We start from the raw sequence: 27,956 nt of genomic DNA, 5'->3' as shown, positions 1-27,956 counted from the left end.
AGTATTCAATCATAGGAATTTGAATCCTTATGTACTGTATTCACTTTTACAGTTGATGACCAACCCAATAATTTAGGTACTGTGAAATTCAAATAGCCAAAACGTTTTCTATACAAGAACATTGGATCAACTAACTTCACTAGCACATCATGTGTGCCATAGTGAAGCTGATGTAATACTGAGGAAAATGTTGGTTGGATCAGCAACCAAAGGATTTCGCAAAGTCAACCTAGTCAATTTTAGATTGCCATAAGGTGGCAGTGAGGCTTTTTTTGTATAAAACGCATACAAATTCATTTTAGATTCAGTTTAATACTGGTCCATTAGCTGAAGGTCAGTATGGTTAGCAACGCACCAGTGACTGAGTGCGTGACTGGGACAATGGGTTCCAACATGAAGATGTTTGGGCAAACCTTGAGCACCAACCCACAAGCTAGATGTTTCAGTAAACTTTTTCCTCGTAGCATATGGCTGTGTTTATAAGATGTGGTTTGTTTTTACTCTGGATTAGTGTGTGTTTATTGTCAGCCATCAGTTATTGCTTAGTTCTTATTACTTTTGAACTGCAAGTTTTTCCGCACATTGCTTGTTTTCTTGATATGATGTGATATATATCAACACTAATTAACATCAGAATACTTATCCAGGGATATTCTTGGGGAACACAATTACTTAATTCCTACAGTTCACTCTGGTTTTTATTGTGAACAAGATCCTACTTATGTTAGATTTCAGAACAAATCAAGTTTTATCACTAGTCCTTGTGTGGACTGTAGGTTAACTGTGAAAGGAGTTGCTATTTCTTTAAGTACCTGTTTTAAACACATTTTTATGATGGCTGTACTGCTAAATAATCTAACATCATTGACCTGCCTCGAGACAGTTTCTCCTCGTGAATCAGTTCCTTTTATTTCAAAATAAAATTAATAACGCTGAGGAGTTGCTTAAAGATTGGTGTCAGTATTAGTGCTGTCTGTGTTCAGGGCATGATTTTTACAGGGCACCTGTAGATCTGGAATTTGTGTGTTGAAATGTACTGGATCTGAGACAGAAGTATTGACATACTTTGTATAGCACTGCTATAGAATTTGATTTCTGCCTCAGTGTTACTAGCTGACTGTACCATAGGAACCAGGAGTAGACCACTTAGCCCCATGAGCCTGTTCTATTAAGTTAGATCATGGTTGATTGGTAGCGTAATTTTATCTACCTGCCTTGGTTCCTTAATCCTTGTCTAACAAAAATCGATCAATCTCAATTTTGAAGTTTTCGATTGACCTAGCCTCAACAGCTTTTTAGGGGAGATTGTACCATATTTCCACTCCCCTTTGTGTGAAGAAGTGCTTTCCAACATCATCTCTGAATGACCTAGCTCTGATTTTAAAGTTATGCCCCCTTGCTCTGGAATTCCCCATCAGAGAAAATAATTTCACTCTTAGCTACTTTATCAAATCCTTTAATCACATTAAGCAGCTCAATTAGATCACCCCTTAATCTTCTAAACTCTAGGGAATACCAGCCTAATCTATGCAACATGTTATTATTTAACCCTGGTATTATTCAGGTGACTCTGCGCTGCACCTGCTCCAAAGCCAGTATCCTTCCTGAGGTGTGGTGCCCAGAACTGAATGTAGATGGGGTCTAACCAGAACTCTGTACTGCTGTAACATAACTTCCACCCCTTTGTATTCAAGCCCTCTCAAGATAATGGTCAACATCTCATTAATGTTTTAATTTTTTTTTGCACCTGTTTTTTAGTGACTTCTGCACTTGTACCCCTAAATCTCTCTGCTTCTTGGCAGCTAGAAAATAGTCTTTCTATGTGTCAGTTGTGGCTCTGTTGGTAGCACTCTCGCCTCTGAGTCACAAGGTTCTGGATTCAAGTCCTACTCCAGGGCTTGAGCACAAAAATCAAGGCTGACCCTCCAGCACAGTACTGAGGAAGAACTGCACTGTCGGAGGTGCCAACTTTCAGATGAAATGTTAAACCACAACCCCATCTACTCAGATGGATGTAAGAGAACCTATGGTACTATTTTGAAGAAGAGCAGGGGCGTTATCCCCGGTGTTCTGGCCAATATTTATTTCTCAGTCAACATCACAAATAAACAGATTATCTGGTCATTATCACATTGCCGTTTGTGGAGGTTTGCCGTGCAACTTTCTGCTCCCATCTACGCTGTTTACTGTTCCACCTAATTTTGGGTTATCAGTGTTACAACCTCAGTAGAGACGGTTCATTTTAAAACAAGAGATATGAACTCCCAAGACCCATTAAAGAATTACACGACAAGATTTCACTTTTTAAGACTTTTACTATATCAACTAAACTAAAACTCAACATTTACAAAGCAGTTCTTAGTAGGTAGCAAATATACTAAATTACAGAGAACAGTATCTCCCATTAACTTATTAACGCACTTGAAAAGCTCAGACTGCATTTATATGTTACACAGTGTTCTCACCAAAAAGGTGTCCTTGCAGTTAAAAGTCCCAAACTCCTCCCAGTTGCACTGGGTTGCATCTCCCAGTGTCCTTCTCAAAGCCAGTGTCCCCTTCGCTCAATTCTTCTGAGTACATTTGACTGGCTTTTCATTAATAAAGCAATCTCTGGTGACCCTGTTGGTCTTTTCTCCTCTGCAAAATTCAACTTTCAAACCGGATTCAAAGTGCTCGCTCGCTCGCTCTCTCTCTCTTTTGGCTGCACAGCTCTTCTTGCTGGACTTCTTTTCTTCCTTTCAGCCTCCAGACCTCGGAAAGCCTGTTGAATTTGTCCAGTTCAAAGTCAATAGTCATTTGCCTTTTACAATTCTCAGATTCCATAAGTCTAACCATAGCAAATCCACCTGGGTCTTCCTTTGTTTCCAGGTGTTAACTGTTTCAACTTGAATTTACATTTTAGAGCCCCTGGCTCCCTGTTTCCAGTCTTTAAGTCTGGGAGAGTGAAACCCATTGTCCTTTAGGTGTTACAGCCTTGCACCCTGCTTTCAAAAGGGTCTTTGATCTGGGTTACTTGTTTCCATGGTAGCCAAGACCCCTTGCTTGTCTTCAGGCAGAATTGGTGTGAGGTCACATGTCTCCTCTGAATGTCCATTTTACATTGTATTAAAGATCACAGTTTTTAAAAACTTAACATTATTACAAAGTCTAGCGTTCATAGTATCAGCAAACTTGTATATATGGCTTTCCCTCATCCAAGTCATTTATAAACATAGTGAAAGACTGTGGCCCTAGTATCGATTCCTAGGGAAGACCGCTAGTCACATCATATCAATTTGTGTATGTGCCCATTAGCCCTCCTCTGTCTCTTACTTCCTAACCAATTCCCTATCCAAGCCAGTAGTTTGCCTCCAATTCCATTTTTGTTAATAGCCTCTTGCTTAGAACCTTGTTAAATGCCTTTTGGAAGCCCGTATAAATAACGTCCATAGACACTCCCTTATCTACCACGTTGGTTACCTCCTCAAAAAAATTTAACTCTGTTTGTTTGACATGACTTGCCCTTTACAAATTCAATCTAGCTCTCTGATCTGTCTCTCGGGAGACAGTGACGTCATGGCAATGTCACTGGAGTAGTAATCCAGAGGCTCAGGCTAATGCCCTGGGGACATGGATTCAAATCCCCCGATGACAGTTGGTGAATTTAAATTTAATTAATAAATTCAAATAATTTTTAAAAATCTGGAATTGAAAGCTCATTTCATGGCACCATTACTATCATCAATTGTCGTAAAAATCCATCTGGTTCACTAATATTCTTTAGGGAAGGAAATCTGCTGTCCATATCTGGTCTGGCCTACATGTGACTCGAGACCCACAGGAATGTGGTTGACTCTTAACTGCCCTCTGAAATTGCCTACCAAGGGTGATTAGGGATGCCTGCCAGCTACACCCAGATCCCAAGAAAGAATTTTTTAAAAATCAGCTGATGTTTGTCCAGATGCTAAGGTGGACTTGAAGTATTGCTACTGTAATTTATAGTTCAGCATTTCTATTGGCACAGCAGTTATCAGTGGGATAGTTTGAAGAGTTTCAGATCTTGGAATAGCAAGCTCCTCTCTGACATTCTGTCTTGATTGATGTAGTTCTTTTCATACCTGCCTTAAAGTAAATAAAGTTGAAAATTTGTATTTCTGGAAAAGTGAAGAAAAACTAAAACAAATGTTAATTAAAAATAATCTTTCAACCATTGATTGTAGCAAAGTACAGATAGGGGAAGCACTTTATTTAAATAATCTAATTGAAATGTATGAAAATCTTAGGTTTGATCAGATCAGATGCTGAGAGACTGTTTCCTTTGGTTGCAGAGTCAAATCTAGGGGTCAAAGTCTCAGGGTAAGGAGTCAGCCATTTAGGATTGAGATGTGGAAGAACTTCTTCACTTAGATTTGTGATTTTTTTTTTGGAATTCTATACCAGAGGGCTATGGGTGCTCAGGTGTTGAGTATATTCAAGGCTGAGATTGATGGATTTTTGGACTCTAAGGGAATCATGGGATAGGGTGGGAAAGTGGAGTTGAGTTGGAAGATCAGCCCTGATCTTAATGAATGACGGACAAGGCTTGGGTGGGGGGCCATATGACCTACACCTGCTCCTATTTCTAATGTTATGTTCCTTTTACATCCATTTACATATCTGTTATGTATTGTATTTTAAAATGCCTTCCATGTTTTGTGAGAGAATTTGGGTGGATTTTCAATATTTTTTTCTTGAACTGATAGTGTGTCACCTGTGATGTTCCTGGGTAATGAATGAACTAGCTTTAAAGCTGGGCCAAGCTTAAAAAAAAATGCCTGAATACTTGAGTTGGTAGTGACTAGGAAGATTAAAAAGTGGGGTAGTGGATGGATATTTGTCGAATCAAGTTGTGAGCTTTGGGTCTCAGTATACTCAAACAGTGAATTTAGCTGCTTGTTTTCTTCAGGTTCTGGGATCTGATTAGTCCCTGTTAACTGAGGGGGTGCAGCACAGCTGGGGGTGCCGTCTTTCATATGAGACATCAAACCGAGGCCTCTTCTGCCCGCTCAGGTGGATGTAAAGATCCCATGGCTGTATTCCGACGAAGAGCAGGAGAGTTATCCCTGGTGTCCTGGCCAATATTTATCCCTCAATCAACATCACAAAAATAGATTATCTGGTCATTATCACATTGCTGTTTGTGGAAGCTTGACGCCCACAAATTAGCTGTCACATTCCCTACTTTACAACAGTGACTACACTTCAAAAGTACTTCATTGTCTGTAAAGTGCTTTGAGATGTCTGGTGGTCGTGAAAGGTGATATAAAATGCAAGTCTTTTTTCTTAGAGCCCCTGGGTTACAGTGTTTTTGCTCTACATCACTCCTGCTGTAAAATGATGAGTATTTATTTGAAGACGGCAGTAGTCCTCAGTTGTGATGCTCTTGTGGTTAAATAGACTGCTAACACTCAATTGTTGAGGCTCACGTGAATATTGACTACTTGGATGAGGTCGTGGAGCAGAGTTTGTTTACTCCTTAGAATCATACACCAATAAATAGGCTTCATACTAATGCTATTGCACTGACCATAAATTGGAAAATCTTGCCCTATATATCAGTCTCGTAAAGACCATCATCATGAATATCATTTTAAACATCAGAACATTTAGATCAAAGCATTATATACAGCTAGTGCTAATGACAGGGAAACCACAAGAATCTTGAGGCTGATTGGGACTGACTGGTAGAGATACATTCAGCAATCTAGTAATCCCAACCGTGAGTATTCAGTATTTTCTCTTGTACTCTGGCCCTAAGTATCTGATCTAATCTAGTTTTCATGCTCAAATGAACCTGGCAGTACATTTGTTATGCTGCTGATGCAGGGACTTGTGTCATCCAGAAAGCTGGTACCCGCACCCTGTAATCAAAGTGCTAATAAAGGCATCAAAGAAACCACTATAATTATTACATAGAAATTATAACACAGACACAGGCTGTTAGGGCCAACCAATGCACACTGGTTTTATCCTCCAAGCAAGGAGTCCTAATCCTATGTGCCCAAACTGTTTCCACATCCCTTTCCTTCAACCACCTATCTCACCTATTCTTAAACGGTAACATGGCCTTTTTTCAATCACTAACTGTGGTGGTGCATTCTACAGCCTCACAACCATTGTGTTTTCTTTAAAAGTTTCTCGTGCTTTCTGCTCTAAATCTCTTACATTTAATCTAATATCTTTGTCTCCTCATTCTAGATCCCACAATCGTTGGAAACAGTCTGCTGTCTCAACCTTTCATGATTTTAAGCAACCCATCAAATCACTTCGTACTGTGCCTTTTCCATTGAAAACGGCCCTAATTACATAGAATTTTACAGCACAGAAACAGTCCATTTGGCCCAACAAGTCTATGTTGGTGTTTTTGCTCCACACAAGCCTCCTCCACCATACTTCATCTCGCCCTATAAACATATCCTTCTAATCCTTTCTTCCTCATGTATCTAGCTTCCCTGGAAAATGCCTCTATGTTGTTTGCCTCAAACAATTAATGTGGTACTGAGTCCAAATTATCACCACTCAATTTTTCAAGTCTTCATATTTGTATATCCTCATACAAGACTGCATCGTGGTGAATCTGCACTGTACGCTCTCATGCTTCAACATCCTTCATATAGTGTGGAGCCAAAAACTGTACAGTGCTCCACCTGTGGTCTTAGTAAGATATTATATGGATTCACCCATTACATCTTGAACCTTTTATAGTCAGTACCTCTTGCCATAAACACAGTTTTCCATTAGCTTTTTTTTAATGGCTTTATCCACCTGAAGTGATGCTTTTTAATGTCTAATGACTCTGAACCCCTAAAAGCCTCTGTTCTTCCCTCATAACCCAGCCTTCCCCATAGCATGATTATTACTTTTACTTTTTATTGGAATATACCACCTCACACTTGGTGATATTGAATTCTATTTACCATTTTTTTTGTCCATTCCATCATCTTATTATCGCCTTGCAGCTTCCTTTGCTCCTCAGAATTATTTACTTTGCCTCCGATTTTAGCATTGTGTGGAAATTTGACCACCACTTCATGTAGCCCTGTATATAAATCATTGATCTACATAACGCTGTAGGACACTGCTACCTGCTTCCTCCACTGTGAAGCTGCCCTTAAATTTTACTCTCCAACAATTAATCCAATTTGCTACCCTTCACTTAATTTTATAATCCCTTAATCTCCTCCAGTAGTGTCTTGTGTGGGACCTTGTCAAAGGCATCTTGAAAGTTAGTGTATACCACATCCGCCCTGTTTCCCCATCTGTCATATAGTTCTTTGAGGATGAGAGAGATATCAGGTTTGTCAAGCATGATTCGCCTTTCTAAAATCTGTGTTGTCTGGTTCTAATTATTTTCATCTAGAAATTTAGTAAATTTGTCTTTAATTAAAGATTCCAAAATGTCCCCCACAGATGTTAAATTACATGGCTTGTAATTACACTGGCTGCCTGTCTGACAGTGGGTATTGCATTGACCATTCTTCAGTTCTCTGGCAAACATCCACACTAAATGGAAATATGATTTGTAGGTCCTCTCCTGACTCTTTCCCTAGTTCTCTCCGGATCCTTGGATGTCCTCCTGTAACTTAATTAATTTCCCTAATATCATAAAATCAATGATCTAAAAACAGAAAATTCTGGAAATACTCAACAGGTCAGGCAGTGTTTGTGGAGAGAGAACAGAGTTGTCTTCAATTTTCAGTAGTACTTCATTCAGATTGTTGTGCAGAAGCTTAACTGAGAAAGTTTCTAAATTTTATTTTGATTTTTGGGGTCATTACTATCCTTGTAAAAATGTTCTCGGGTGCACTTGGTATTGTATTGTCTCATATGGAGATTTATTCCTATGGATGCTTTCTAAATAATACTTTCTCAATGTTATTAATTACATTCTTCCATCTTCCCACCACCCCCAGTGGTTCACCCGAGCCTGTCCATGTTGTAATGCTGATGGTTTCTGTTTCTAGGGAATGGAATAATTGTGCCAAAAAAGATATACAAGTGCCCATTTTGCACCTACACAGCTAAACAGAAAGGAATCCTAAAACGACACATGCGCTCACACACTGGAGAGCGCCCATACCCTTGTGAGACCTGTGGAAAAAGATTCACCAGACTCGAGCATCTCCGAAGCCATGCTTTAAGTGTGAGTAAAGTTTGCATCTTCTTGCTTTTAGGAAAAATGTTTTCCACACCCTCCACAATGGATAGATATTCTGTGATCATATCACTTTAACCCCCTAATTTCTACATGGCTAATTTCTTGGCCAATTTAAACTCTGTATATTGTAGCATTGGGTTCAAGGCTCACTCCAAGGTCTTGAACACGCAATCTAGACTGTCACTCAAGTGCTGCACTGTTGAAGGTATCATCTCTTAAATGAGATGTTAAACTCAGGCCCTGTCTGCCTCTCAGCTAGATGTAAAAGATCACATGACCCTATTTCGAAGAACAGCAGGTGTGTTCTCCCTGCCAATGTTTTCCCTTAACCAACACCTAAAAACAGATGATCTGATTATTATCGCATTGCTGTATGGGGGACCTTGCTATGTGCAAATTGACTGCCACATTTCCTACATTACAACAGTCACTACACTTCCAAAGTACTTAATTGTCTGTAAAGCACTTTGGAATATCCTGAAGTCATAAAAGGCACTTTATAAAGTCTTTTTAGGTTACTGCTACAGTGACCCTTAACTCTGTTTGGGGAAAATGCTGGTGTTTTTTATCTAGCACAATGTCAGCAAATATCTTCACAGAACACTACTTGCTTGTGCTTTGTCTATATGCTGTTTTTCTGCTTTTATTTTCTTCCAACTTCCAATATGCTCCCCTCCTTTCCTGAAGGCACTAACTATTTCTGGGTAGGGTCCCACTGGTATTCCACCATCTTGTGGCAGTCTTCGAAGCTTAGAATGTAAAGGGCTCCTTGATCCAAGTCTTTTCTTCAGTGATGTTGTTTTTCTTCACCTAGTCCAGTCCCACTCTTGTGCTGTCTCCCTCTACAATTTAATACTCTCTCTTTAAGAAACAAATACTGCTTTAAAAGTGTCTGTAGACTTGCTTCAGCAATGGTATCTGGCAGAAAATTGCATTGTAACCACCTTTTAGTTAGACTTTTTTTTCTAACTTCTGCTTTGGTTCTTTTTTGTTTATTTGAAGTTGGGCGAAATGCTATCAAGATGCAACAATCAGCAGAAATAATCGAATACTATTTCTACTATTGTAACCGTTTATATACATGAATACCTCTATCTGATCACCTTTTAACCTTAACTCTCCTGAAAGAAGCCTTAACTTCTCAAGTCTCTATTCACAACTACAATTGCTCATTTTTAATAACTTCCTAATGAATAATTGCTGCACTTCTTTCATATACTTCATTGAACAGGATGCCCAAAACTAAGCAAAATATTCTAACTTGGACTTAATTCAACATTAGCTCCTCACTTTTATATTATGTGCCCCTAAATACAAAATAAAGGATCCTGTTTGCCACCTCATGACTATACTTAGCTGAACTGTCATTTTTATTGACCTGTGTATCTGCACACAAGGTTCTTCTACTCCATTTAAAGTTTTACTGTTTAAGGTGCATTTACTTCCTCTATAATTATTTCACATTTATGTGCATTAACTGCTGCTCACCATCCAGTAGCCTATCTTGGCCCCTCTGGAGTCTTTCACAGACCTTGTCACAATTTGCTAATTTGGTCTTAATTCTTGAGGCTGTTTATGTTTTTAATATTTTTTTTTAAATCTCCCCAGAACACAGACCTCTATGGAACAATCTGAGCATATCTTCCTGTTCCAAGAAATGTTTCACACCAAATCTTTGTTTTCACCTTTCAGCCAACATGGTATCTGTGTGGCTACATTAGGAATACGAGACAGCTGTTTTACCCCTCAAGCCTGCCCCAGCATTCAACTAAATCATAGGAAATCGGAGCAGGAGTAAGCCATTTGGCTGTTTGAGCCTGCTCCACCATTCAGCTAGATCATGGCTGATCATCTACCTCAATGCCATTTTCCCGCACTATCCCCATATCTCTTGGTATCTTTAATATCTAGAAACCTATCAGAACATACTCAATGACTGAGCCTCTACAGTTCTCTGGGGTAGAGAATTCCAAAGATTCACCACCCTCTGAGTGAAGAAATTCCTCCTCATCTAAGTCCTAAATGGCCTACCAATTATTCTGAGACTGTGTCCCCTGGTTCTAGACTGCGCCCCCCCCCCCCCCCGCCCCCAAGCCAGGGGCAACATCTACCCTGTCGAGCCCTGTAAGAATTTTGTGTGCTTCAATGAGATCGTCTCTCATTCTTCTAAACTCTAGAGAATATAGGCCCAGTCTCCTCAATCTTTCCTCATGGGACAATCCTGCCATCCCAGGGATCAGTCTGGTGAACCTTCATTGCAGTCCTTCTGATCTGCACCTCAACTCCATTTACCCACCTCTGTTGCATATCTCTTGATACCCTTGCCCAACAAAACCTATTGATCTCAGTCTTGGAAATTTTAATTCAACCAGCATTCATATTCTTTTGGGGGAGGGAGTTTCAGATTTCCATTACGCTTTGTGGAAGGGGGAAAGAAGTACTTCCTGACCTCACTACTAAATGGCCTAGCTTTAACTTTAAGATTATGTCCCCTTGTGGATATCCCCAACAGATAAATTTTTTGTTCTGTATCTACCTTATCGAATTCCTTTATCATTTTTAACAACCTCGATTTGAACACCCCTCAACATTCTAAACTCAAGGAAATACAAGCCAAGTTTATGCAACCTGTCTTCATAATTTATGATATCATTCAAATGAATCTGTGCAGTACCTGTTCCAAGGTCGGCATTTCTTTCATGAGGTTCAATTTCCAAATGTGAACAGAGTACTCCAGGTGGGATCTGACCAAGGCTCTGTAAACTGAAACATCACTTTCTCCCTTTACAATTCCAAGCACCTTGAGATAAAGGCCCAACATTTTGTTAGCTTTGTTGGTTAACTTTTGAAGCTGTGCACCAGCTTTTAGTGATTTGTCTGCATTGACAAACAAATCCTTTTGCTCCTCCACAGCTCCTAGTCTCATTTCATGAAGAAAATATTTCTATTTATCTTTCTCTGATCACAGTGAATGAACTCACGTTATCCTGCATTTGAATTTCATCTGCCGTAGTTTTGCCACTCACTTAGTCTGCGTGTCTCTTTTGTAACTTCTTCCACCCATCCACACAACTTACTGTACCGTCTAAATTTGTGTCTTCTGCAAACTTGGTCTTACAACTCTCTTCTTCCATCCAAGTCGTTAATGGCCCAGATTTTGCAATGGTAATGACAGTGAAACTGTCAACGTTCATCATCGTTATGCCACTGAAATTGACAGCAACGATGGGTAACTTGAGGTATACAAATCTCCAGGACCTGATGGATTCCATCCCAGTGTATTAAAGGAAATAGATGAGGAAATTCCAGATGCATTGTCATAATTTTCCAAAGCACTCTAGATTCAAGAATTGTGCCCTTAAATTGGAAAAATTCCAAATGGCACACCATTATTTAAGAAGTTGGGGGGAGGGGGGGAAAACAGGTAACTGAAGATGTCAGTTTAACATGAATTGTGGGGAAAATACTTGAATATGATTCTGTCATCAGAGATATTGTCCTTAGTTACTTGTGCCAGTATCTTTGCCATATGTCTCATAGTATTTTATTGAATGCTTTTTGAAAATTAATTTAAACCACATCCACTGTGTTTGTTTCTTTTAACTATCCTCCATTATTTCTTCAAAGAATTCTATAATGTTGGTCAAGTACAACCCGCTATTTTTAGTTTCAGATTTGATCTTAGCGCCTGATTCATCCATGGATCCCCAACCTTCAATACACTCCCATTTTACGTTATTAGAATTAGGGGCTGAATTTTACGAGTGCGCCGCAGTTCGTGGCAGCACACTCTGAAGGCGCTGTGCATCCTGCGTGGATGCGCCGTCCCTGAGCCCCCGCGATATTACGCGCGGGGGCTGATTTAAATAGAGGGGATGTCTGGTGCCACGGCGCAGGCACTGGCACCATTTTTAAAGGGCTTTAAGCCCTTACAATTTTAATTTTTAAAGGTACATCAATCGGAATTTATCAACAAATAATAAAGATGTGGAGGCCCATCCCCCAACCCCCCCCCCCCCCCCCCCCCCCCACCCCATGGTCATTTATTTCATTGGCCGATATGACCAACACTTGCTTTTTTCCCAACCCGAGCTTTCCCCCCAACCTTCTAACTTTTGCCCTTCAACCCCTTCCCACCATCCCCACATTCAATAAAAATTGATTTCCCCACTCCCCCCCACCCCTCCTGTCCTAAATTTTATTCCTTCCCCCTCCCACCAGGTTCTTGCCTCGGAACTCCGTATGGAGCTCCGAAGGCACATGAAGCACTAACGGCGGCCGTAAAGTCGACATGGGACGGCTGCCGCCGCATGTAAGCTTATTTAAATATCATTAATGTTGATTTAAATATGTATTTGAAGGGCCTGCTGCCAGACGGCGGGGGGGCCGCACTGAGGTCCCCCAGCCGCCAGTAATGGGCGGTGGGCCCTTCTCGAGACGGCCCTCTCTCCCCCAGAATTTTACTGGCCCCTCCCCTCCCACCAGCCGCGACTTGCGGTGTCGAGGGGCTGGTAAAATTCAGCCCATGGAATTATAGAATGGCACAGCACAGAAGGGGGACCATTTGGCCATCGAGTCTGCGGAAGCTCTTTGGAAGAACAATCCAGTTAGCCCCACTCCCCCTCTCTTTCCTCACATCTCTGCATTTTTTCTTCTTGTATTTATCCAATTCCCTTGAATCTGTATCCATCACCCTATTTGGCAGTGCATTCAAAACCCTAACCACTTGTTGCATTAAAAAAAGTTTTTTCTGATGTTGCCTTTGTTTTTTATGCCATTTACCTTAAATCTGTGCCCCCTTCAAATATTAGAAACAGTTTCTCTTTATTTACTCTATTTAAACCCTTCACAGTTTTAAACACCACTATCAAGTCACTTTGTAGCCTTCTGTGCTTTTAAGGAGAACAACCCGGGCATTTCCAGTCTATCCACATAATTGTATTCCCTCATCCCTGGAACCATTGGAGTAAATCTGTTCAGTCCCCTCCCCAGAGTCTTCTCGTCCTTCCTAAAGTGTGATCCCCAGAATTGAACATAATACTCCACCTGATGCCGAACTAGTGTTTTATAAAGGTTTACATAACTTTCTCGCTTTTGTATTCTATCTCTATTTATAAAGCTCAAGATTCCATATGCTTTATTAACTGCTTTATTAATTTGTCCTGTCAAAGATTTGTGCACAAACACCCCCAGGTGTCTCCTCTTGTACCCACTTCAGATGTACTTGACTTCCATTCCCTGTTCAAGTATTTCCCATATCTGATCTACACTTCTGTTTGCTATTTTTCCTTGCATTTAATTTGGCAAAGTATCTTTTATCTCATATACTTTTCTTTTTCCAGTCAATGCTGAACCTATTTATATTGTAGCCATAGTTTCCTAAATGATCCCCAACTTTCCATGTAAAGTAGTGCTTCTTTCTTTCTTGAGTTAGCAACATATTGATGAAGGAAACCGCCTCTTTTTCACCACACACGCTGTTCTTATTCCAGTATATTTTGAGGTAATTTAAAATATACAATGTTAGTTATTAATGTGTGTCTTTCTAATTTGTCTACAGATGTAGTCCTCAGTTTCTTCTCCACTGTCTAGTGGTCTGTAATGTACTGTCAGCAATGTGACTGATCCCTTGTTATTTTTCAATTATGTTGTTTGAACTACTTATTTAAATCCTTATTGCGATGATATTTTTACTTAATACCTCTACTCACTTTTTCCACCTCTATGCCTCCTGAGTGTTTTATCCTCAGGAGTATTTAATTGTCCAGGCAAGTTTCACTGACTGCTATTTAGTTATAACTTCCTGTTTTGATCAATTACTTTACTTTATTTTCCCTTTTTAAAATACTTTGTGTTATATACAGCTACACATGTGACTTGCCATAATGAATTTCTCTAGGTTATTTGACAGTGTTAAGCTTCACTGATGATCATGATCCTGTTCTCACAGGTGCCCACATGAACTTTCTAGCAAGAGTCACTGGATTGTGACCTGGTGTACGTACCTTGGCCTTTTTTTTTAACACTTTATCTAGATGGGTGCTGAGGCCAATTATGGTATCACGTTTTTGGATTTTTGACTACTTTTCTTTGTGGAAACTGTTTGGGAATTAGTTATGTCGTATTTTAAAACAGTGAATTCACAGTTTTTTTTTAAAATAAAAAGCTACTGACTTTAGGGTTTGAAAGTTTGTATTAAAACTAGTTGATCCAGTTTGTGGAATGTCATGGCTCCCTGTCTCTTCAAACTGAAACATTGAGGGTCGATAGTCTCATCCCAGGCCTTCTAAGCCTGGATAGCCTATATTAATTCTGAAAATAGTACAAGATGTTTTTCCTTAAACCTGCAATCCAAGGGAGAAGGAGAGGTATCCTGTTTTATTGACGGACATACTGGTGAGTCACGGAACAGGGAAGAAGTTAGACTGCCCTCTGATTGGGAAAACGGAGAGGAAAGGACAGAGGGACACTTTGGACAGTCGCTCAGCCAGCCAGTTAGGACTGGGAAGTAAACCTGGCATCTGAAAAACAGAGTCAGGCAGGATCAGACGGCTCACCAGAGAAAGGATGAACAAGCCGGCTACTGGGGTTACTATAGTGTATTTTAATCGTCCTTGAGGAGGGGTCTGTGATTAGTTGAATCAAGGTCAGATTTGATTACACATATTACTCTGTAAACTCACTTGCTATCTGTACAAAAAAGCACCTTGACCAATAATATCTGGCCTTTTCTCACTTGGAAGTTTCAGTCTGCCATCAGAAGATTAGAGAACTGCATGTGAAAGGTACAATATCCCCTTTAGATCACAAGGAGTTCCTATTGTTACACCGATGGATTATGGTATCATTTAGTTAGATATTGGGCAGTAGAGGCACACTGCTACATGTAAGACACATGTACTTCCTTGGGAGTGAACAATTTTTCTTTTATTCTTTCATGGGATTGGGCGTCGCTGGCAAAGCCAGCATTTGTTACCAATGTCACTTTATCTGACAGAATATCTAGACAGGACAGACTCGGTGGGCCGAAGGGCCTGTTTCAGTGCTGTATCTCTAAATAAATAAATGTCCGCTCTGCCGTACCAACTAACCCAATATAGATCAAGAATCAATCGTGGGTCCTTCCACTTTTTCGAGGCTCAGCTGTACTCTGCCTTTACCATCAGAGGCATTGGGACACCTAGTACTTTCTTCAAAAACAAAGCTGCAAATCTGGTCAGTAAGTACCTGTGCAGACAACAGGGATCAGTATCCCTCCAATCATGTGAGCCATTCTCTGACCCAACCTGTAGCTAGGTAGATGAGTCTGCCTTCTTTGCCAAAGCTATTCAGAAATTATATGCAGTAACTTGTTTTAGATCTGCAATATTCTTGTAAGTAATTTGAATTTTCTAGAACTACTGCAAAAGTGTTAACACACCTAAAAAGCTTGTACTGACCAATCAACATGGCACAGTGCTTTCAGCTATTCTGTGTTTGTTGGTTGGACTAGTTACCAATGGAGTGATTATTTCTGCTTCCACAGCTGCACTTTTTAGAATGCAGTAGGGTAATGACTTGGGTGTTGGTGTTGCATGACAAGAGGAAAAACTGCTATATGACAAAGGCAATTAAACAACAAGACGAACAGAAGATTGAAACGCAAAAGCAAAATACTGTGGATGCTGGAAATTTCAAATAAAGACAGAAAATGCTGGAAATATTCAGGTCTGGCAGCATCTGCGGAGAGAGAAACAGAGTTAATGGACTGGATTTTATTGGCCTACCACTGGGTGCAGAAAATGGCAGCTGCCCCGTGTGGGACTTGCCGCTGTGATTCTGCAGCGGGCGACCACTTAGCATATTCAGGACGGCTGCTCCCCCCCGCCCCCCCCCCCCAATCATGTGGTGGGGGCGGCATTAGCAGTGCCGTTCACTGTGTCACCTGATGCGGAAGCAGGTGCTGGTGCCATTTTTAAAAGGCTGTCAACCCTGCAGACAGTTCAACAAAGTGCAGAGTTGACCCCTTCCCCCTCCTTATACAAATACTGCAGAGTTGACTCCTTCCCCACCTTGGTGGTGCCAGCTTTCCACGCTGAAGATCAGGAACTGAAGGTAAGATTGCTGCGGGCTACATTTAAATTAATGCAAACATCTAATTAACATGTGGAAAGCAGGGTCCCGTTGCAGAGCGGTGGAGAGGCCACCACAGAGCTTCCCCACTGCTGGGAAGATGGGCCCATCAATCCTGGCGCGGATTCCATGGCGGCTGCTGCCCCTCTGATTCTCTGGCGCCACCCCCCCCCCCACCAACCCACCACGGAACCTGATGCAAGCTGGGAACAAAATTTTCAGCCCAACGTTTCAGGTCTGGAACCTTTCATCAATTCAGTTCTGGTGAAAGGTCACAGACCTGAAACCTTAACTCTGTTTCTCTCCCCACAGATGCTGTCTGACTTGCTGAGTATTTCCAGCACTTTGTTTTTATTATAGAAGATTGAAGTGAATTACACTTTAATTTAAACACTGGTTGTCAGCATCACATAAACTTGCTGCGTCCTTTAGCCAAATGCAGGAGTCTGTTGGGGCCGTTGTTTCTTTTTAAATTGTCTGCATGCTAGTTTACCCATATGTGGGGAGCATGCCATACGTGGTCCAATTACACTATCACTGATTGATTTACTGCTAAATGTACTGCTTGTTATTCAGTCCTTCCTTTAGGTTGGGTGTAATCTATGATATGTCTCTGACATAAATGTGACTTTTATTCCATAATTGTCAAGAAATATTTCACAAAATACATAGCCATTTGTTAAAATAAATGTGGGCTATTGTTCAACTTTAGTTCTAACTTTGGAGTGCTTTTGTTTTCCATTCGATTAAAACATCTATGTATGGTCAAAAATTGAACTATATGTGTTGAATTCCACCTCTCTCAGGTACACCGTTCGAACCGACCAATTGTCTGCAAAGGATGCAGGAGAACATTTACCAGCAACCTGCAGCATGGTGCAAGGCGGTTTGGCCTCTGCGATAGTTGCACATGTGTGATGACCACCAATGAGGAGACATCACCGGTCAATCTGAGCCAGACTGAGCAGGTTTTGGAGAATCAGGAGAAGGAGGACAAAGATGCCAACTGGCCTGTGTACATAGAATCAAGTGAGGAGAATGAGTCTGCTGGAGACAATGTGGATGACAAGCAGCAGATTCAGAGAAGCTTGACAGATGGTGAAGGATTTATTTAGTGCCATCCTTACCTCTCCAGACGGGTTGCAAATACTCCTCCCTTAGCATCATGTTGAACAGGTGCAGTTATGTACCACTGTATATAGTTGGAAACTTCAAGGCCAAAGAAACTCCAGCCACTACAGATCCCTCATTGATTTCTGAATGGGATATAAGCAGTTTGAAAGAACCCCTACCTATGGAGTCTATTAGGAGGTCAGTAAACTGGAGAAAAGAATGCTACAGTATAGCTGCCGAGCTGAGAAGCCTCTTTCTGTGACAACTTCTCAAGTGGAAAGAGCCAAATATCTGCTGGTAAAACCAAAGTGAAATTCTCTGCATTAGCAGAAAATCTAGAGCCAATCCCTTTACAGCTTTTGCTGACTATTTCTGTTGGTGAGAAATACTTTCTTTTCTTTCCAAACAATATTCTGCATAACAGTGCTGGAATAATTCTAAAGTAAGTGACTTGTTCTGGGAAAGTAAACATTAGTGGTTGACTGGTCTGTGTCACTGGCAAATCACTTAGAATTTCAAGATCAAACAGCTTGAAATGCTGTGCATTGAATAACTATGGACATAAAGTTCTTAAAATAGCACTAAAATATGGTGGTCTTGTTGTATTGAAGTATTCACTGTTGGTTAAATACGTGGATGTTTTATAACTTGTACATAGTGGATATTGTGTTGGTATTCCTACAGTTGAGTAAAATCTGTTCTCTTAGAATTATTTTTAGGGGCCAAAAGCCAGAACCACTGGATTTCCCAGCCCTCTGTGGGATACTGAACATTATTTAACCAGGATATGGCACAGGTGGAGGGAGGTAGGGTGGACTCCAAACAACTGAGAACGGCTCTCCAGCACTTGACTATGTATTTATGATAATTGTATCCATTCTCATTATTGTCTCTTCTGTTTGTCTTGTCTTTTTTTTAATTGTATGTGGTTAAATTTATTCCCATTCCTGGCAGCCGACAGGTTTGGCTAAACACAGGTGAAAAATGAACAGCTGGAATGATAAAGAATTTGATGAACCCTATGGTTCACTTTTGAAAGGTGAAATCTTTGGGCTAGAAAGTAGTATTTAAAAGGAACTTGTCCTCCAGGAAACGAAGCTGAAACTCGTCCGTTATAAAAGTGTACATGTTCTGATGGGTGTATCAGAAATGTTTTAAACTGCAATAATTTTTTAAAAATTCATATTTGACCTGCCTAAGAGGTCATGTAGCAGACAAGACTGCTCATCTATAAAGGAATTCTCACCTTTATCTAATAGGTTATATTGCTGTTTGCTAGTCCCTACTCTATAAACTGTCATTCTTTTGTGTTGTCTGCATAATGGGGTGGAAACAGTACCCCTGTGTCTTGTTGACGCATTGTTCCTTTGGTGTCTAATCTTTTCTGTTGGTTTGACACTGTATTTTAAAGTTTCATCTTTTTAATAATTACTGAGTGGATGTGATTTTAATGTGCATGTTGTAAAGTTTGTTTCTCAATTATACTGAGACTAACATTGTCCTCTTTCTCTGGGAACAGAGAATGTTTTAAAACTTAAAACAGAAGGCCATAAATCATAGAGCCATGGGCAGTAATCTCAAAATATGAAAGCTATTGATTAATAACCAACATTGATTCATCTTTCTCTCCCACCTCATTCATATTGGTTTCAAGTATATGCCTTTCTGTGTAAGGTCTCTGCATCATTTATCTGTGACACAACAAACTAGCTCCCAAATTTGGCACTCATTGATAAATGGGTAGTGCACATGAGCAAACCCTCCTTGTGAATTTTTTTTTTATTTGTCAGCTATCCAAATTATACAAACAAATTGTTCAATCAGTGTCACTGACCCCTTTCTGATCCTCTCGTAAGAGTTGAGAGTAAAAGAAATCAGATGATGAAGTTATTTAGCACTCTGATCTTTTAATTCAGGACCTGGATATTAAATCCAGCCCAGAGTAGTGAGATAAGTCCGCTCTATCGGTTAACTGTAACTGCTCCCGTTACTTGTAAATTTGAATACATTGCATAAATTTTTCATAATTTATTGGCCAACTTATTTAGGCACTAGGGAGATGGGTGGTATGGGAGAAGTCACACTAATGCATTAGTTACCCAGCTAAGATTGGGATTAAAAGTAGTCTGTTGCAGCAGCAACACATGGTGGAATGCAAATTAAATTGCCTGTGCAGCTGTTGAGTGGAGCCAAGTTAAGCTAAAATATGGGAAATGCAAATAAATATCTGGTGTACTCCTGTGCCGTGTCTAGCAATATTGCCAGTACGGGAAGCAGATTACCAACAGTTACTCCATGCCCACAAGAGACTGAGTCTGGAGAGAAATTGGATCTTGCATTGTTGGTGCAAAATAAAGGAAGTTTTACTGGTAACAAACACATCCAATCTGGAGTGTTTGCCAGTGCAGAGTGCCCAAAATAAGAAAGTGTTCCATTTCAAAATATCAAGATCCCGTACAACTTCAAACTTAATAAATAAGCAAAACTTTAACGTTTCCAATCAAAAATTGTGGCTGCGCATTTTACTTACCCCTTACAAACTGTCCAGGTAGTCTTTTCAGGACCAGACTGAGGCACCATATTCAGCATCGAGGAGCTATTAACAGTAATTTAGCTGTTGGATTGTTTGACAATCAGCTGGTGGGGAGGAAAGAGTGGAGGGAAAAAATGGCATAGCTGTTCTCCGTGAACCCCCAACAATTGAAATCCATTAAAACTGAATGTAATGCTTTTGATTCATGAGCACCATAACATTCATCTCAAGATGTGGGAGGTAGCATATTGCAAATGAATAATCCCTTAAGCCTCACTTTATTCACACAGGGTGCTGAGAATATGGCAGAATTAAACTATGCTGTCGGAACCTAATATGGCATTTTAGTTGTTGTAACGATATTGTGTCAGAGCAAAATCCCCTGGTTCCCTAATTCAAGCACTTTCCACCCCATTGGATGACACCATAACCTTCAGAGATGTAAAATGGCTAATGTACTGTTGGTTTAATTTTTAAGATGTAATTTAAAAATCTCTCTGAAAAGCAGGTTCCGTCTCAAAAACAATGTAATTACATGAATGCATGAATTAGAATCTTGTACAATTTTTTTTTAAAGTTCTATACGCTGAATTAATGTTAAAAGGAGTGTTCCTTTATAGTGGAGTCGTTAATGGTATTTAGTGTTACTGTAGCAATATCCCTGCTGATGAGTAGAAATATTATCTTAATACAAAGAAAGGGATTTTCTTTTTGTCTTCCTCAGCCCTCCCATTTTGCAATCTTTCTTCTGGAGAACGAATGGAATTTATAGCTGTATTACAGTATGTTCTGAAGCCTGTCAGCTGAATTAATGACGTCAGTTACAGTAAGCCTCCTGTTGCTATAACTGATGCTGGGTGATTTTTAATTGGTGATAGAACTGTGGGAATGGAGGGTGTATTTGCCCGTGTAGTTTTTGCTAAATAAAATGAAAATGGATTTGGGCCCTTATTTCCACCTCTGTTCCACCACATTATTACACTGCATCATTTCCTGACCAAAATGGCTCAGCAGGCAACCTTCCAGGTTCTTTCTGTTGATGCTGCTCCAGAGGTGGCCACTGGGATGTCTGCAAGTGTAGCTTGTGGTGTCCAGTCCTTTTTTTTTTAAACTTTGCCTTTTCACCCCCAGGTTAGAAACTTTTGGTGTGGAGGTTAACAGATTATAAGCCCACATCCCACCCCTCTCTGTGGCGAAGTTGTTTGCTGCATCAAAATGCTATACCACTGCACTGCCTATGAAAGATTTTTCAAAAGAAAAGGTGTGTTTATACAGGATTGCATCTTTTAACTGCACAATTTGAATTTTTTTTTTATGATCGCCATAGCAATTTTGCTTACAGTAGCAAAGATGCTGACCTTGAGTCATTTTAATTTGGTGTTAATAATGTGCTCTGAGCTGCAATAAGAATATCTGATCATGATCATTAAGTTCAGCATTGTCATAAAACAGTTCTTGGATACTGCACAGCAAATTGCAGAGTTGCTGCCATTGTCAATGTATAAGACCCCATGTGCTATTGTGACTTGGACACTTGATGTGAACTTGTTGCTTCTGAGTATCTGTTTACCCTACTTCCTTTAAAGAACGTTGATTTCCTTCCCCCCCCCCCCAACGTGTTAATGGACCATATCTATTTTGGTACTTCAGCATTGAATTTCACAGCTTGCGACCCTGTGGACACTGTTGATGTGTAATTGCCAGTAGGAGCAACAAAATGATAAAATCAAGTATTTTATGGCCAACCAACAAAATGGCAGTTGTTGACTACATTTTTTTTTAAAGTGATAATTTAATAACTGTATTTGTTAACTGTTGCAGATCCCAACAAAAATCAATGCTCTGGATTATGACATATTTGTTATCCTAGAATCTCCATAGTCCCATCAGCACAACAAATGTGACCTAGTGCTTAAAAGGTTAACTACACTGTAGCTATGTATCTCTACAGTATTACTGTTATTAAAATGCATTTTCATATTGTATGTTAAAGTATTTTGTATTATTCGGACATGTGGTGCAGCCAATTTTGGAACATGGGAAATTGAAGTAGATAAAGTCAATGGAGGAGGTAAACTACATTTCCTTAACATTACTGTTACAAATTTTGGGTCTGCCTTTGATCTTCTTTTAGATACAGTGGTGCTGGTCACTCCCCTAAGTGGTCCGAATGCCTTAAGGTCAGAAGTGTGCCCCTACTGCAATTTTATCTAATTGTATGATGGAACCTGAAGGTTAAAAATAGGACCCTCGGATACAGTGTATTTTATATTTGGCCTCAATTGAACTTCTCTAGTTCATACGTTGGCAGGCTGAAAAACATTTTAGTGAGATGAGCCCTGGTCTGAATTGCTAAACTGTTTTATTTTACAGATAGCAAGTGAATATAACCTTTGTAAACAAACCTCACTTTGTTCATTCAAATTTGCTTTTCTTCTTGAAAATGAGGAAAAAAATAAAGATAAACCACACGCTCTTGTCCTTTTTGTGGGCTGACTTACTTTGGCATTAGCTTTCTCTCAAACAACTAATTGCAAAAACTGACCACCTGCGTCTTAGCTCCAGGCCTTTGACTTGTAATTCCTTTTTTTAAAAAAACTGCAGATTGCCCACCTGCCTCTCTTTCCCCTCCTTTTCTCACCCTGCATTCATAGGAAGGGAAAGAGCAGTGTCTCTGACTCATTTCCCCATCAGGAATTTTCTCGTATGCCTGACAGCCAAACTGACTGTCCCTCTCCCAAGAATTTACTTTGCTTTAAAGCTTAACACATATAATTCATTTTTAAATCCTTTCAAAAATCTCAATGTGACAATTACTATTTGTTGAAGACTAGTAGATCTAGGATTGGTAGCATGATTGTGCTATTTAGCTGTGAATCTTAGCCTGTCCTTTTAAGATCACTGCTGTAGTATTCTGAGTAATCCAGGTAACTGTTTGCAGTTAAGTATAATCAGTGAGCAATTATGAATGCTTTAAATTTTAAGCTCCAGGTCAATGGCTTGGGTTTGTTTTACAATCTGCAACAAAGTATGACTCTTTGAAGTGCAGCAGAAGCTCTCTAGATCCTGTATATAACACTTATATAGTGCATTTAATGAAATAACATTTCCCAAGACGCTAAACAGGAGCATTATAAAACGAAGTAAGACACTTCCACAAAAGATGATATTAGGTCACATGATCAAAAGTTCTGTCAAAGAGGTAGGTTTTAAGGAGCGTCTTGAAAGAGGAAAGTGAGGTAGAGAAGTGTAGGGAGCATGTTCAAGAGTTTGGGGCCTGGGAAATTGAAAGTGTGGAGCAATTAAAATTAGGGATGCACAAGAGGCCAGAATTAGAGGAGTGGCGATATCTTGGAGGGTTGTGAGGCTGGAGTAGATTACAGAGATAGAGAGGGGCGAGGATATGGAGGGATTTGAAAACAAGGATGAAAATTTTAAAATCAAGTTAAATGAGTGGGCAAACTCCTGGCAAATGGAGTATAATGTGGGAAAATGTGAAATTGTCCACTTTGGCAGAAATGTTCTTTAAAAAGTATTATCTAAATAGTGAGAGATTGCAGAGCTTAGACTTGCAGAGGGATCTGGGTGTCCTAGCACATGAATTGCAAAAGCTTAGTATGCAGGTACAGCAAGTAATTAGGAAAGCTAATAGAATGCTTTCACTTATTGCGAGGAGAATTGAACACAAAAGTAGGGAGGTTATGCTTCTGTTATGCAGGGCATTGCTGAGACCACGTCTGGAGTACTGTGTACAGTGTTGATCTCTTTATTTAAGGAAGGATTTAAATGCATTGGAAGCAGTTCAGAGAAAATTTACTGGACTAATATCTGGAATGGGTGGGCTGTCTTGCGAGGAAAGATTGGACAGGCTAGGCTTGTATCCACTGGAATTTAGAAGAGTAAGAGGCGACTTGATTGAAACATATAAGATCCTGAGGGGTCTTGACGGTGTGGATGTGGAAAGGATGTTTCCCCTTGTGGGAGAATCTAGAATTAGGGGTCATTAAAAATAAGGGGTTGTCCATTTAAGACAGAGATGAGGAGAAATTTCTTCTCTGATGGTCGTGAGTCTGGAATTCAATTCCTCAAAAGGCAGTGGAAGCAGAGTCTTTGAATATTTTTAAGGCAGAGGAAGATAGGTTCTTGAGCAAGGGGGTGAAAGGTTATCAGGGGTAGGTGGAAATGTGGAGTAATCAGTTCAGCGGCGCAGTGGTTAGCACTGCAGCCTCACAGCTCCAGGGACCCGGGTTCGATTCTGGGTACTGTCTGTGCGGAGTTTGCAAGTTCTCCCTGCGACCGCGTGGGTTTTCGCCAGGTGCTCCGGTTTTCTCCCACAGCCAAAGACTTGCAAGTTGATAGGTAAATTGGCCATTGTAAATTGCCCCTAATGTAGGTAGGTGGTAGGGAATATGGGATTACTGTAGGGTTAGTATAAGTGGGTGGTTGTTGGTCAGCACAGACTCGGTGGGCCGAAGGGCCTGTTTCAGTGCTGTATCATAAAATAAAAATGGCGGAGCAGGCTCGAGGGGCCTACTCCTGCTCCTAATTCGGATGTTTGTAAGACACTGCTTGACCAGGGGCCAATGTAGGATCAGCGAGCACAGGAGTGAGAGGGGAACGGGACTTGATGCAAGTTAGGTCAGCAGAGATTTGAATGACCTCAAGTTTATGGAGAGTAGAATTTGGGAGACCAGCCAGGAGTGCATTGGAATAGTCAAGGCTAGTGGTAAGGAAGGCATGAATGAGGATATCAGCAGCAGATGAGCTGAGATGTGGGTGAAGTCGGACAATGTTACGGAGGTGGAAATAGGCGGTCTTAGTGATGGCACAAATATAACTAGCTGATTTCCTGTAATATTGCTCATGGAGCCTGGTTCTGGACTGGGGCTGCATTGTTTAACTGCTAAACTACCCTGTTACTTTAAGGCTCAGGTACTCCCTGTGAGGACATGGTCTAAGATCAGTTAGAGGCTAGTTATTGTTGAAAGTTCATCTAGATTGGTAGCTGCTTGGCTTCTCTCTTTGTTACCTCGGGGGTGGGGGGGGGAGTAACTAACTGGGTTTCTTCCTCTTTTTGCTGAAGGTTTTTCAACTGAAATTTATAATTTGTACAAAGTGTGGAATTAGAAGTGTCGATGGATTCTCACAGCAACAACAATTTGCATTTATAGATATCTAACAGGAGAAAATAACAAGCTTGTCATTTGATAGGTGTGTGTGAGAGAGGTGCTAGAAAAGCCTCCCAAAATATGGAAGCAGTGCTAAACTTTTTACGCCTTTAGATAAAATTCAGAATTGTTGAAGTGGGAGAGAACAGTAATGTATGAAAGGGGAAACCAAGCTTCTTCAGATATGGAAGTTCCATTTGAGGTCAAAAATGAAGATTGTAAATGAAGCCATCAAAGATAACAATAGCAGCTGCTGTTTAGACTTCTTAGAGACATGAAGAAAGCATCTTTGAAGAATTAAAATAAGATTGTCATTGCCTTGCTGAATGCTTTTCAGATTTAGATGTAAGTTTGCAGACATCACAGAGAGGTGACTGAAAGCAAGGTGTGGTTTTAGGGAACTTGATAAATGTAAAGAAGAACCAACAGCACGAGTGGATAGACTTGGAATCATAGAAATGTATGGCACAATAGGAAACCATTTAGCCCACAGTGTCTGTGCTGGCCAAAAATAGCTATCCAGCCTAATCCCACTTTCCAGCTTTTGGTCTGTAGCCTTGTAGGTACGGCAGTGGTTCTCAAACTGACCCCTAGGAGTTCACAGAGACCTTCCAAAAGGTCTGTGACACACGGCCAGTCTTACAGGTGGGCAACTGCCCAGGGCACTGTGGTCAAAAGTAAGTAAATGAGTGGCAATTACAGGTGTGCTCTGCTACTCCAGTGTTTCTCTCTCCCTGCTCCTCTAGTTTTTTTTCCTGATATGCTTCCATGTTCATTCTCCTGCTTTCCCTGGGCTCCTTCCAAGGAGAGACAGACTCTGCAGTGAGAAGCAGACACGCCCAACTCACTGATATCTGTTGTAAATACCTATCGTCTTAAAATGATTATTGATTTTGATTTTTTGATTTAGAGATACAGCACTGAAACAGGCCCACCGAGTCTGTGCCGACCATTAACCACCCATTTATACTAATCCTACGCTAATCCCATATTCCTACCACATCCTCACCTGTCCCTATATTCCCCAACCACCTACCGATACTAGGGGCAATTTATAATGGCCAATTTACCTATCAACCTGCAAGTCTTTTGGCTGTGGGAGGACACCGGAGCACCCGGAGGAAACTCACGCAGACACAGGGAGAACTTGCAAACTCCACACAGGCAGTACCCAGAATTGAACCCGGGTTGCTGGAGCTGTGAGGCTGCGGTGCTCGCCACTGTGCCGCCCCAAACAATCTTTCATGAGCATTATTTAGTATAATTTAGATTGGGGGGGTCCATAATTACTAATCCATTTGAAAAAGGGTGCTTCAATTTAAGTAAGTTTTGAGAATCGCTGGGTTAAAACACTTCAAGTTCATATCCAAGTACTTTTTAAATGTGATGAGATTTTCTGCCTATACCACCCTTTCAGGCAGTGAGCTCCAGGCTCCCACCACCCTCTAGATGAAAAATAAATTCTCCTCAACTCCCCCCTAACCTACCAATCACTTTAAATCGATGTCCCTTGGTTATGACCTCTCTGCAAAGGGAAATATGTCCTCCTTATCCACTGTATCTAGGCCCCTCATAATTTTATACACCTCAAATTAAATCTCCCCTCAGCCTCCTCTGTTCCAAAGGAAGCAACCCTAGCCTATCCAATCTTTTCTCATTAAGTTCTCCACTTCTGGTAACATCCTCGTAAATCTCCTCTGTACTTTCTAGTGTCATCACATCCTGCAATGCAGTGACCAGAATTGTATGCCGTACTCTAGCTATGGCCTAACTAGTGTTTTATACAATTCTAGCATAACTTCCCTGCTCTTTATTTTTTATGCCTCAGCTAATAAAGGAATGTATGTCGTCTTAATCACCTTATCTAGCTGTCCTGGTAGCTTCAGGGTTCTGTGGACATGCGCTCCATTCTGCTACACTTTTCAGTAACCTTCCATTTACTGTGTATTCCTTTGTCTTTATTAGCCTTCCCCAAATGCAGTATGTCACACTTCTCCTGATTGAATTCCATTTGTCACTTTTCTGACCACTTGACCAGTCCATTGAAATCTTCCTGTAGTCTACAGCTTTCTTCCTTCCTCACTGTCAACCACATGGCCATTTTTTGTATCACCTGCAAACATCTTAAGCATGCCCCCTACATTTAAATCTAAATCATTGATATACATCACAAAAAGCAAGGAACCTAGTACTGAGTCCTGCAAACAGCCTTTCAGTTACAAAAACACCCTTCAACCATTACCCTTTGCTTCTTGCCACTGAGCCAATTTTAGATCCAATTTACCACTTCCCCTTGGATACCATGGGCTTTTACTTTACTGACCAGTCTGTCATGTGAGACCTTGTCAAAAGGCTTGTTAAAATCCACGTAGACAATATCAAATGCGTAACTCTGATTGACCCTTGAATGTCTTGAGGAGGTATCAAGTTAGTCAGACACAACCTTCCCTTAACAAATTCATATCTTTCTAAATGTTGATTATTACTATCCCTCAGAATTTTTTCTGCAATAATTTGCCAACTAGTGAGGTTAGGCTGATTGGTCTGTAATTACTCGGGCTATTCCTTTCTCCCTTTTCAAACAATGGTACAATGTTTGCAGTCCTTTAGCACTATGCCTGCAGCCAGAGAGGATTAGAAAATGATGGTCGGAGCCTTCGCTATTTCCTCCCTTGCTTTTCAAGAGCTTGGGATGCATTTCATCTGGGCCTGGCAATTTATCTACTTTCAAAGATGCTAAACTATTTAATATTTCCCCTTTCATTATGTTTATCCCCTGATATTCCATACTCCTCCTCCTCTACTGTCTGTGAAGACAAAGTATTCATTAAGAATCATACCCCACTTCTTCTGC

General features: G+C 40.5%; 2 protein-coding genes across 3 annotated transcripts in view; both read left to right on the top strand.

The window, feature by feature from the left end:
- Window positions 1-22,400, top strand: part of LOC137347129 (zinc finger and BTB domain-containing protein 8B-like) — a 25,029-nt gene extending 2,629 nt beyond the window's left edge. For both annotated transcript variants that reach the window (XM_068011257.1, XM_068011258.1), the window contains exons 3-4: window positions 7,983-8,161; window positions 17,095-22,400. In XM_068011257.1, coding sequence (XP_067867358.1) covers window positions 7,983-8,161; window positions 17,095-17,403 — 488 coding nt within the window. In that variant the 3' untranslated portion in view covers window positions 17,404-22,400. The remainder of the gene's footprint in view (window positions 1-7,982; window positions 8,162-17,094) is intronic.
- Window positions 21,951-27,956, top strand: part of LOC137347128 (zinc finger and BTB domain-containing protein 8A-like) — a 21,134-nt gene continuing 15,128 nt past the window's right edge. The window contains exon 1 of the mRNA XM_068011253.1: window positions 21,951-22,005. The gene's annotated coding sequence lies outside the window, so the exon portion shown is untranslated. The remainder of the gene's footprint in view (window positions 22,006-27,956) is intronic.

This window comes from Heterodontus francisci, chromosome 31 (assembly GCF_036365525.1).
Source record: "Heterodontus francisci isolate sHetFra1 chromosome 31, sHetFra1.hap1, whole genome shotgun sequence".
Classification (NCBI taxonomy): domain Eukaryota; kingdom Metazoa; phylum Chordata; class Chondrichthyes; order Heterodontiformes; family Heterodontidae; genus Heterodontus; species Heterodontus francisci.
The sequence above is the reverse complement of the archived record's forward strand: the minus strand, read 5'-3'. Positions and strand labels throughout refer to the sequence as shown.